Raw genomic sequence first — 12828 nt, forward strand, 5'->3', positions numbered from 1 at the left:
ACTCGTAATTTTAACTAGGCTCTATTCCAAATTGGCGAACCTGTTGTCCATTTGAATTTGCATATCCAAAATGTGTTTCAGCATTTCTTCCAGAGTTGGACCAGGATATGTTTCTATGTCTCCGGAAAGACCTTTAGCTCAAACTACCACATGCTCCAAACTTCAAAACACTTCACGGGGAGCAGCAGCACCAATTGACATAGGCAATCTAACCGCAGTCTTGATAAATGAGAGGATTAACCCACCTGTAAGTCTAGCCATGCGTGATTATGCACCATTGCCACTGCCATGCTCCCGCCCCCACTGAAGGTAGCCGAGTGCAGTGTTGGCTTTATATGCCGGCTGTCTGTCGCTGATGGCACGGCTGCTTGACGATCCAATTGGCTCATCCAGGTGACGTCCACCGCTGCCGAACTGGGCTCCGCACTGCTGACGATAACCGACAGAATCTGTAAGACAAGCCATGCGTGGTTATGGGCCATTGCCGCTGCCATGCTGCCCCCCTTTAGCAATAGTTCCGGCATAACGGCGAAGAAAAATATTGAGTAAAGGGCCGGGACCACAGGTCAATTTTGTTTTCAGATTTAACAGCACTGCGACTTTACCGTGGTATGCAATAAAATCAAGGTGGGATGCTAAAAATGCCGCATGACGCAAGTTCACGCATGAATTTGCTTTCGAAAACACTCCAGTAAAATAAGTATTAAAATATTCAGTGACAACCTGTTTATATGCAACAAAGTTAACATCAACCGAAACCTGCCTGTCAGCGTTGCTCAAGTAATTCAAATTTTTTCTCGGTTCGCTTTTCATAAAGTTAGGAAAACTTGTTGTGAAACGTAAGTCCTTAGACTCGTGCATTGCATGTGCGGGAGCGTTTTTGATATCATTAATAACAGTAGGATTAGGAGTAGACCATTTAGCCTGTTTTCGTTCCCACTTTAAATGAATAAATTGTCGTGTTATCCAGGGTGTACGTTTCTGGACTTTCCTCCGCTTGTTTGGCACGAACCTATACAAACAATAATTGCACCATATCAGCAAACATCTGCCTTAGAAAATATACGTTATCATGCTTTTCAGCAATATCACTAATGCCACCGCCGCCGCTTCTATTGGCCTGGTCTCGCTCGCTCCGTTCGACGCTATGTTGCTGCCTGTGATCCCTGCCAGCGTCGGAAGACACCTCAGGTGCTACCTGCCGGTCATCTCCAGCCGATCACCGTCCCTGTGGAACCGTTCTTTCGTGTTGGATTAGACCTGCTCGGTCCCTTTCCCACGTCATCCTCTGGGAACAAATGGGTAGCCGTCGCGACTGATTACGCCACCCGATACGCTATCACTCGGGCTCTCCCTACCAGCTGCGCCACTGACGTCGCGGACTTTCTCTTGCGTGACATTATCTTGCTTCATGGCGCCCCGCGCCAGCTGCTTACTGACCGTGGTCGAAACTTCCTCTCGAAAGTTATCGCTGACATTGTGCGTTCCTGTTCCATTCAACACAAACTGACTACTTCATACCATCCTCAAACCAATGGCCTGACAGAGCGGTTAAGCCGTACTCTTACCGATATGCTGGCCAAGTACGTTTCCAAGGACCACCACGACTGGGACATTGCCCTTCCTTACGTAACATTTGCGTACAATTCTTCCCGGCATGACACCGCCGGATTTTCTCCCTTTTATCTACTGTACGGTCGCGAACCTACCTTGCCCCTAGACACGGCACTTCCTCCTGCTGCGGTCTCAACAAGCGAGTATGCGCGCGACGCCATCGCCCTCGCCGACCATGCACGCCAGCTTGCCCGTGCTCGACTTACGGCCTCACAGACCACTCAGCAGTGTCACTACAACGCCCGCCATCGTGACGTACAGTTTTCACCTGGTGCGCTCGTGCTCCTGTGGTCGCCCTCTCGTCACGTCGGACTTTCAGAGAAGCTTCTTTCGCGATACACAGGGCCCTACCACGTGCTGCGCCAGGTGACACCTGTGACTTACGAAATTGCTCCTGTGGGCTCAACCTCGTCCTCTCCTGTGGCATCTAGTGATGTCGTACACGTCAGTAGGCTCAAGGCCTACTACACTGCTTCCGAGTGCGCTCTTTAGTCACTCCGGGACGGCGCTTTTGCAGCCGGGGGTAGTGCTACGGCACAATATGTGCGATCACGAAAGGCCAGCAGTGTGAAGACGACGACGACGGTTAGAAGCTTGCGCGGGCTGTCGCCTCTTGGCCAAGCGCAGCGTATTTTCCTTGTAAATATATTTGTACATAGCTTTTCGTCTGCGTCTTCCTACGTAACAATATGCAGGAAGGTTACCCCTTAGTAACCGATCAATAACACCTGCAGATATCACACTGGTTGATCGACTAGTAAAAACTAAACATATTAGTGTTTTTGCCATTGTTTTATGCGCATTGGTAATGTTACTACATCCAAAAGACAATATGATTCAAGAAAAACAAGCAGGCTTATTGTTCTACTTGAATTTCGTCACACCAACATTACGATCACCTGCGATGAACACCACATATTTACATTCGTAAGCATATTGAAGCAAATTTTGTATGAAACAAAAAAAACTCTTCATTACAGCCCAGGGATAGACGGTAAAAGACAACATAAACTATTTTGCCATAATTTAAAGACACTTCACATCCAGGTGTAATTACATTAAATTTATAAACGCTTTCCAAACGCATCTCGCTCTTAACCAACAGACACTCTACGACCTCATCCGGCGCTGCGGTTAAACCCAAATAGCACATAGTTAACTTGGGAAAACGAATCATTTCCATATAACCCCGTTTCAGTTAGCATAATATGTGTAAATGTAAAGTTGAACTCCTCCACAAGCGCTGGAAATACTTCTTGCTTAGCACAGGCAGAATGAATATTTAGGTGCACCAGAGAGAGGAATGAAATTTTATTTTCAACAAGTTCATTGACGTCTTGAGGACTTTGATAAGTGGTAGTCATGCTAGCATATCCGGTTGCGACTTACGCAGCTCTAAGACGCCAGCTTCTCCAAGTCCTAAGCACAATGGAGGAAATGCGTTTGCACCGCACCCGTTCGACGGAAATACACCATTCCGTTACTATGCCACGCATACGGATACCCCTTGTCACACGCCCATTCTTTAGCTAAGCCAAGCAACATCCTATTTAGATTGGTCAGCTTTTCTGGTATCAGAGCTTCTCGGTACCTCACCTTGACGCAGCCAAGCATGTCCAAGTTGTTTGTTACATCGGTCAATAATTCCAGGGGTCATCCCGGCTTTGACAGGAAGTCTAAACAATTTATCCATGTCTTTTGGCCCCAGGACAAGAAGCTTCGCCAATCGTGCGACATTGTCAACCATACTCAACAATTCTTCGTTGTGCGTTGCCAATACACCATGAATTACCAGATTATGCCACCTCCTTTTCTATTCCAGGTCATCTACGGCTAGTCCTAAGTGACCTCATCTTTGTCCTAGCGTACCTCGACAGCATCAACACGTTTCCGGATTTCCTTTATCTCTTCGTCCTGGCCGACTATCATGCACAATACTTCACCTTACTTTTTTGACATTAGGCCAACAGCCATCTCAATGCTAACAACATAAGTCGGCAGGTTCTGAAGCTTTTCGTGTTTGGTTAGTATTTCTGTCCACACTAAATGAATATCGATGTCTTTATCGCTACTACCACCTCTCGGACTTAACGAGTAGCATGCCGGATGCAGCCAAGACTTTGAAGATGCTTCAGATTTACTACGAGCAGCAGTCTCTAGCCTCTGTCACTGCAGAGCATTTGCCAAAATGGTATATTTTTTCACATATTGAATATTTTCACACTCATTCCGCGAGTCTGTGGAGCCAGTTGCTTAGAAGACATATGACACGACCTGCCATCGATAGCCATATTCCCGTGAGCGCAGCCAGAACAGTGCTAAAGATGTGATGGTTACGCTCACAATCTACATGTATCTCTTAATGAATAGAGTGGACACCAAGGACCAACCAGATGCTCCAGGAATGGTCACGGCAGAAGGTTGCGTGGTGAGCCAGAGAGACGCATATACCGGCTGGCTCCCCCGTATTCCTCACGCAACAAAAAAGAAGCACTTTTCTACATAAGGTGACACCTTTGGCAGCAGCGGCGGGACTTTGAAAGTGTATGAGAATAATGAAGGTATGAAAGTGTGAAAAGTACAGATGCGTCAACATTCGTCGCCGACAATCCTAGCCGCCACTGCCAAAGTGCCAGTAACGGAAGAAAGAGAGGGGCGTAGTCCGCTATCCATTCAGGTAATATCGCAGTCCGCTATCCGCTATCACGCAAGGCATCAGACAGTATGACGCAGTGTTACCGACTTGAGTAGTGGTGGCCGGCAAAGGCGGTTGAATGCCAAGCAAGGATGCGGCGATGTGACTTGCTGGATTTCTAGGAAGCCTGGGACGAGTTTTCGTCACAACCGCAAAATGTGGCCCCCGGAGCACCAGCGTGCATTTGGCGAACAGGAAAATATGCAGAAGCTAACAACTATGATCGCCAGTCTCAGTGAATAGCCCGAACGAACGCACGAACGAGCGACCGACAGCCTCCTCTCTTTCTCCCAATGGTTCTATCCCGCTACCCGCAGTCCCGCGAGCCAGCACAGTCCCGCAGTCCCGTACAGTCCCGCCTTCCCAGCACGAACGAGCGAGCGAGCGTTCGAGCAGTCCCGATGGTGTTCGGTGGCAACCGCACACCATCGAAGCGGGTTGTGACCTACCTGGTCATGCAGACAGACCACCTGTTCTCGTGGGCGCCAACTGCCAAGGCGCTCATCGCTCAAGTGCAGAAGGTGCAAAAGGTGGTTGACCGTCTGCTGGTCCACGACAGGGGAAGCATACCGTAACGGTGTACCCATATATACGCCCAATCGGCTACGTCAAGGCTTCTTTACGCTCTCCCGCTCGTAGCCCTCCCACCGGTTCCCGTGCACGACCTGGAACGCCAGTACCGCAAAGTCATCCGGATGGTACCTGGCTGGCCAGAGACCTCGCACGCCCCTGCCACCCTAGACGAGACAAAGACTTCACCGCTCTCCATGCTGTTCCAATAACGTGGCATCCATCACGTTGACAGGCTACATCGCGCCCCAGCTAGAGCGGCTCTGCTTTAAGGGTTGCCGATCCGAGCTCATTCGTGCATGGGCAGCTTGTGTCGGCTGTACGAGAATGTGTCGGCCGCCCTCCCATGCTAGCCATCCAGCCACCTCCTCCACACCATCAGACATTGGAGGTCTCTACTACGCTGGAGGGCCTCACGAAAAGGCGATCACCGTCCGGCGCCTTATACCGGGCGCCAGTGTTCCTATTGAAACACCGGGTGGACGGAAATTTCCACATCTACAAGGACGGCTCCGTCCATGCAGACTCCGGATCTGCCTCTGCCTTCTGCGTGATCACTGTGCTTATGTGCTCGAGAGTGTGCCCGCTGCCGTTCGTGGCAAACTCCGGCGCTGTTAAGGTGGCTGGCCTTTTTCTGGTGCTGGCATGCTGGCGGAGGACCCCCCGGATTCTACGGTTGCGATCATCTGCGACTCGCCGGCGGCGCTCCTAGCGCTTCATCGACCGGGACCCACCCACCCTGGCGTTTCCCTGATGGCGGAAAAGCTTCGCCATTTGGCCGACGGTAAAGCAAAGACCGGGCATCATCCGCGGCCTTCTCAGCGATCAGCGAGGACGAAACAATCGACCATCAGCTTTGTTCCTTCCCCGCCTTCTCCAAAGAGAGGGCTTCTCTCAACCTCTAATTCCGACGGCATGGACTCCCATCGCTATCCATGCCGACACAATGACTCCGACATCAAAAACATTCTTACGTTACTGGCGGACACGGCGATATAGTGTAAATCGGAAATGCGACGTTTCGCTACTGCTGGCAGTGATACCTAACGGTACTGGATGCTGCAATCGCCTCTCTCTTCCCTCTTTTCTTTCTTCTTTATGCCCCATTCCTTTCTCGAGGGTGCTCCGTCGTGCTACCTAAATGGCTGCAGAAAATAATGCCGCTTCGTCTTCACAGTCGCATTCTCTCTATCGAGCGACAGCACGCTCAACCCCTTACTTCCCTACCCATCACTCTGTTATGCTAGAATTCACGCACGACGGCCACCGCTAACCCTCCTCGCAACTCGGTTGCCCGAGAGCACATGCCATATCCCTCGGCGCGTTTTTTTCGCGATCCCTTCCCCAAGTCTGACCAACGTCGTAAAGCATACCTAGCCAAATAGCTAGTCGAATAACGAAAGGAGGCTATTCGATTTAGAAAAAAGGCACGTGGGGTTTAAATTGGGCCAATTGCAGAGGTAGTTACAACTTCCAACACACTGATGGAACTGTGGGCCGAACACTCACGCACTATCAATGCTGAATGCGCAGAGGCATTGTTATGGTGTACGGGATCGAGCACTCCGCTTTCAACAAGTTTGGTCGCAGGTGACGCACCCTATCTTAACGCGGCACCTCAAGACCTTAAGGTAAAAAGGAGATTTGATAATTTGGCCCTAAAAGTGCAGATTCGTAGTGCGGAAGACCCATTCAACATCCTTTGCTTCTTCCCCTATTCACCCGTGCATTTTTTTTCTTTTGCCTTTGGCTCATCTCTAACTTTTCACTTTATTGCTTTGCTACTTCAGCTCCATTAGTATATTTCTCTTTCTTCCTCGAAGACGAAACCTTGCAAGAATTTATTGCTTCCGTAGAAAGTTTTCTCATCAATCCAACAATATTTTCGTTGCTTCCTCTCCTTCAGTAATTCCAGCACCATATTGGCAATTATATTTTTTCAGTTCCAAAATGTCACTCAGTATTCGGTGAATCGGGAGCTCACAAAAACCAAATGCATCTGATGTAATTCTAACAGCAATTGAACACAAGAGAAGACATGCGCGCCATCGACATGTTTGTATCTCCGTCAGGGCAAAATTTTTGGTGGCGGTTCATCGATGTGCATTTCGACGTGAAAATAAAAAAGGAGCATTGTTGCCGAAAGGCGATACATTGATTGCAATGTGAGACTAGTGGAGAGCTATACGAAGTTATGAAAGGAGTTTTATCGGCCGTATAAACTTGTCAACACAATACGACTAACTATGTTATTGTTAACGCTGGAGTGAGAAGCACGGAAGCAGCAGCGAGCGATTTAGTCCTTGCGCTGCGTCTCGCATCAACGAGAACTAAGCTGTGAAATCGCAGTGCGTGACGGACTCTGTCCCCGTCGCAGATCCACTTCAAGATAAGCGGCCTGGGTGGACGGGCACGACCGCCCGGGACGCCCGAATTAAAACCCACCCTCCCTCGAGAACTTCCCTTGCGACGGAAGACAGCGCGCTTCTTTCCCGGTCTCCACGCTTGTGCGCGCGAGATTGAGCCGCAGGTTGTCACTCGCACGTACAGCATACGGCGCGCAGTGACGATATTATTGCACTTGAATTTTATACCGAACCTCATGGTGAGGCGGACGGCAGAAATGCGCCTGGAGTGTCCATATAATTGCTACGGCAATAAAAGTGGTTGTACAACGTGCGCACATAAAATTGTCCCTTGTAATGTACAGCAGCCCGGCCGGTACAAGAGATTAACGTACCGTGTTTTTTGAGCGTAGAGCTGCACCATACCTACACTTACTCACATTTCATTATTCATTCACTGCGTAGTTTTTCGGGCCAGACCTCGTACGTATGCTTAGGTACTGTAATAGTTTACGACGGCGTACCTTCGGAACATAACATACCAAAAGAAATGGCGGCACGCTTCTGCTATCGGAGCTAAGGCACCTCTTTCATTGCGTGCGTGTTATCTTCAGCAAATCCCGCTCTCGGACTGGCGCTCTCAGTTACATTTTCCAAAGTAATTTTAATAGTGCGTCGTAGCCTTGCCAATGGAGAAAATTTCTGAAATGATTTGGCGCGGCAAAACAAATTTTTTATTTAATAACCCTGAAAAATCTCTTTCCTTTTTTCGAATAGTTTGGATTTCTTATTTTAGTTATTACTTTTCGTACTTATGACAGGGATACACCTAATTGCCTGCTGCTTCATTTCTGCTTTTGTTCGTTACCTTGTCTTCTGCCTTTCCTTCTGTTGCTGCCACTGGCTGCTGCCAGCAAGTGTACTTTTTTAAAAGCGAACCTTTTCTTTGCGAAGCTCAAAAGGTTTCGTGACCATGGCTGCGGCCTGGCTTTATCCTTGATGAATAGGCCAATCAATTACAACGGAGCGAGCACGCCGCGCCCTCCGCTGGCTTCCTCGCAGCACCAACAGCCACTGCGCATCCGCGGCTGCTTTGCAATGACGAAGTGGACGCTTCTTGCGCATAGAACGGATTCGAATTTCACCACGTTCTGGCGCGTGTGCTGCCTCTCAGAGCATGATGCGTTCAAGGTGTCCGTCGTTCAAGGTGTGTTCCCCCTTGCGTGTGTGCGCCCGTGTGTTTGTGGGTGTGTGTGTGTGTGTGTGTGTGTGCGTGTGCGTGTGCGTGTGTGTGTGTGTGTGTGTGCGTGTGTGTGTGCGTGCGCGTGTGCGTGTGTGTGTGTGTGTGTGTACGCATGTGCACTAAACACAGTTTTGCTGTATATGAATTCCAACTGGTTGTATCTGTTGCAATTCGTTTTCGCGGGCTCATTTTCCCACTTTGCTGATGACTCACTTCCTGAACTTCTCAGACAGGCCTCACTCAACGAAGCGCGTCTCGTAAGGATACATATAAACTTTCTTGCTCTCCAATAAATGCGCGAGTGAGGTTACGAAAGCTTTTTCTAAAATATTTACATTTCTGTGTTTGCTAATGATGATATGAACGGTTCTATGGCGCAAGAGACAATAATGGCGGAAAAGCGCCAATCTATGGTCTAATGTATAGTAGATGGTTTGGTAATACCAACGGTGCATCTATATAAGTAGCGTTGCGATATAGAAGCAAAAGTATTCTTGTTGCTGTGAAGTGGGTAAAGTATATACGTGTCAAAACATTGACAATGTCAGGTGAAGTGTGTGACTGAGACGAGAGTTGAAATACTGAAAAGAATCAATGTCAATAGCACTGCTGTCTCGTCAGGGTGCAAGCACCTGAAGGCGCGCACTCCACCAAACTCAACTATCTCTGCTATCACCGCAGAAGCATCTGGTGGGAGGATGCGCTACGAATCTAGTGGGATAATTACCTGCCACACAACTTCATTTAGAAAATATAAAGCAGCTTTGGCACTCAAAGTCGGTTCCGGATCAAGTAACATTGTTGGGTGAAGAGGAGTATGCAGTTGATAAGCTGCAGGAAAGTGCTTTATTCGCTCATCTTCTGCCTCCAACCACTCCAGCAAGACATGGAGTACGTTCAGCCGTTCGATACATCTACCACAGATGGGAGGTTCATCGCCAGTGTCCCATATGTGTGCCCTATTCTCAATCAACAAAATAGGACATGTGTTCGTCGTGCTTTTACTATGTACGGCCAATTATCTACATGTGGCTTGAATAAATTGAGCTTATTCACGGTACCTTCGTGTCAGATAGATTGCCAAAAACAGCTGAACTTTTTCCATAAAAATGAGCTATCGGGCAGGGTCTTGCCGCCGAATAAGGGTCTTAACCGTGCTTCAAAACTGGAGTAACAATAGCTCTCGTCCATGTGATTGGAAGGCATCCAGCAGCCCAAGTAGTGTAGCAAAGTTGGAGTAGTGTCAGTTTGTATCAGTATGCACGTTGTTAAATATGTCAAACATGACTACAGATAGTGTAGTCTTTGCCCATTCCACAAGGTTTTCCAGTCTTACCATGTGCTTATCAACTTATCAACTTATCATACCACCTTTCAACGTTTCATCCCGTTCTGACCCCAGATATAATGTTGCCGTCTCCTCCTCCCGAACGAACAAGTATCAAGATTCCTTTTTTACCCCCCACAAGTGTGGACTGGAACCACCTTCCTGCTTCCATCATTCAGATTACAGATATACCTTCCTTCAAAACAGCAGTCTACCACGCGTTCGCTTAACGGTGTCTGCATACCATTGTGTGCATATTACATTCCTTTGTTATGCATCAGTCCTTTCTGTAGTGCCTCAGGGACTTGAAAGTATGTGCAATAAATAAATGAGACATGCATCAAACCTCCCACTAGCAATGGAGCCAAAGCCCCATTGTTTTGCGTGCATGTTACTTTAGGCAAACCCCGTTTTCGGATTGCTTTTCTCAGTGGCATTGTTCAATGTAACTTAAAGAATGCCTCACAGCATTAGCAGCGCAGGAACCTTATGAAAGAATTTCGTTCAGCTTAACAGTCTTTTAATAAAAACCTCTGAAAGAGACTTTATTTAAAACAGCTCGAATGTTTTGTTTAAATTTGGACCCTTCGTACTTATGACAAAGAAGACTCCTATTGTACTTGCTTGCTCACTCATTTATTTGTTTCTTTAGTACCTTGTTTTCATGCCTTTTCTTTTGTTAGTGGGACCAGCTGCTGCCACCGACGTTACCCTCTTTCTTTTATTTTTAAAAACGACGCTTTTCCAAGAGAATATAGGCTGGTGTCATGACCATGTATGAGGCCTGGCCTTCTCGTTGATGAATAAACAGGCCAACCGATATGTACGGAGCACGCACGCCTCGTGCCCCGCTGGGTTCCCTGCAGCACCGGCAGCCTTCGACCATCCGCGGCCCCAGGGTAATGAGGAAGTGAACGCTTCTTGCGGATAAAACGCACTCGAAATTCACTACGTGAGCAAGCGCATGCTTCCTCTGAAACCACGATGCGTTCCAGGCGTCCGTCGTTACGGATGTGTCCGGCCGCGCAGCTGCGCCGGAAAGGCGGTGGTCCCGGGTTCGAGTCCTGGACCAGGACAAATTTTCCTTCAACTGCGAGGCTTTCTTCTCGAGGAACCAGTATGGGCTTTCACTGTAGCAATTGCTAATATTTGGTGGAGGTCTCATATTCCCTTTATTAATTACTTCCCCCCAACTTGTGGGTTTCCGCAGAACTATTACGCCGAACAATTGCTTTTGCGTCTAGTTATGAATATATATTTGACTTCGCCCTGCCATCATCTAGCCGCCTGGTTAGCTAAATGGCACAGCGGCTGCCCCGTAAAGTCGGTGGTCGCGGCCTCGAGTCCCGGAGCGGGAAGAATTCATCTCAAGCTGCCAGGCTTTTCTTTCTTGGAACCCATATGAGTTTCTATCGTAGCAATTGCTGCGATTGGGTGAATGTCTCATTTTTCCTTTACTAATGAAGCTAAACATGTAACGATACGATCAAAAGCCTTCACTTGGTCGAACAATAGGAAACAGTCTGAAATGAGTGTCCTTGAAGCGAAGGTAAAGCGATTCTTCTTCAATGCTAAATATGAATTATTGATCGCCTTGGCACGCTACAGATTTGCCCCTTGCCGGTTATGTCTAGAAGGGCACCCTTTATGTTTCAGTTTTCTTTTTTTGCTGGCACTGACCAGAGTTTCTTGTAATTCACATTTAGCAGTGTAAACGGCCGCCAGGAAATTGGGTCTCAGGTCTGGCCGCCTGGCTCTGGAAACAGGACAATACGCCTATCGCGGAAGTAATCTGGCCGAGCGCCATCTATTGTGAGCTTATTAATACTAGACGAAATAGTTCCTCCGACAGTATCCAAAAAGGGCACGCAGACTGGTCGGCGATGGAATCTGGGCCGGGCGCAGAAGAGGTATTCATGTCTTTAATCCCTACATCCAGTTCTTCGAGTGTCGATGGCTCTCATTGCTGTTGTAGGACGTTATCTGATACGTGGGCAGGTTTCGAGAAAATTCCCTCAGCCGTTCCTAGTAATAATTCCTGGCTCAACCGCCTTCGTCGGCAGTGAACACCTCGATGACGAGCTGTGTAAAGACTGCGCTTATGTCTGACGACAGGGCACAGTGAGTACCATAAGGAAGCATGACATATGGCATTCGAGTAGAGCTTTTCGGCTCCACCGACCCGTTCGCATGTACTGAAGGACTAGATGTCTAGAGGACTAGAGGACTTGAGGAGTAGAGGACTAGATGTGCTAGATCAGATAGAGATACTCCCTACGAGAGTATACTCCCTACGTGTACCACGCAGCCTTATAATCGTCCTAACAGAAGTAGTGCTCCATGTCGCCCTGGCACAAAGACTCTAATCGAGCGCCCATATTTCTGTGACGCTTTCGGAATCTTTGAGAAGACTGACGTTCATTCGCCATAAATCGCTTCTCGATGCTGTTTCGCCGAGAGCAACGCGTAGGGACAAAGTACGATGGTTGGCGTTCTTTGGCCACTTCTGGCACTTGCACCAATAAACTAATATTGTCATCATCGAAGTACGATGGTCAGAGATGCGGGCGGTATACCTCGCCTTAGTTTGGGATTTACCACTTTCAAAGCGACAACTTAATTCTGCGCGAAAAGGGAGTTTATCCAGTCTATTTGCTGACCAGCATCTTTCAAATGTTGGCCTCAATGCGTCATCATTCAGCTGTGTCCACCCATCGGCAACACGAAACTGCTGAGTTAGTTAGTTAGTTAAATGGGGTTTAATGGCGCAAAAGCAACTAAGGCTATGCTGCGCCAAACACGAGGTGTTTTAAAATCCAGTTTGTGAAGGAAAAGGGTGGGTTAGTAGTCTATATTTTATGTAAAAATCCAGTGTCTTGTAGAAATTTACGGACGTCACATAATGGGACTAGCGGATGATCCCCTAAAATCAGAGCAGGGTGTAAAGGTATGTGTAGTTGATATAATTTGTGCAAAAATGTTCGTCTGTGTGTTTCCGTCTGCGTACACGTGAGTAATATGTGCATAACTGTTA

The 12828-nt window shown here is 48.0% G+C and overlaps 1 protein-coding gene across 7 annotated transcripts in view; it reads right to left on the minus strand.

Annotated features, from left to right (window-relative positions):
* The window catches only part of LOC139048006 (uncharacterized), a 331798-nt gene that overhangs the window by 217483 nt on the left and 101487 nt on the right, over positions 1 to 12828 (minus strand). For 5 of the 7 annotated variants that reach the window (XR_011507430.1, XR_011507429.1, XR_011507431.1 and 2 more), the window contains one exon: positions 246 to 449. Coding sequence is in view for 2 of the 7 variants with exons in the window: in XM_070522329.1 (XP_070378430.1) it covers positions 246 to 449 (204 nt within the window). In the remaining 5 variants the exon portion in view is untranslated. The remainder of the gene's footprint in view (positions 1 to 245; positions 450 to 12828) is intronic. The other 2 variants (XR_011507433.1, XR_011507432.1) reach the window with 1 other exon arrangement.

This window comes from Dermacentor albipictus, chromosome 7 (genome assembly GCF_038994185.2).
Source record: "Dermacentor albipictus isolate Rhodes 1998 colony chromosome 7, USDA_Dalb.pri_finalv2, whole genome shotgun sequence".
NCBI classification, from domain to species: domain Eukaryota; kingdom Metazoa; phylum Arthropoda; class Arachnida; order Ixodida; family Ixodidae; genus Dermacentor; species Dermacentor albipictus.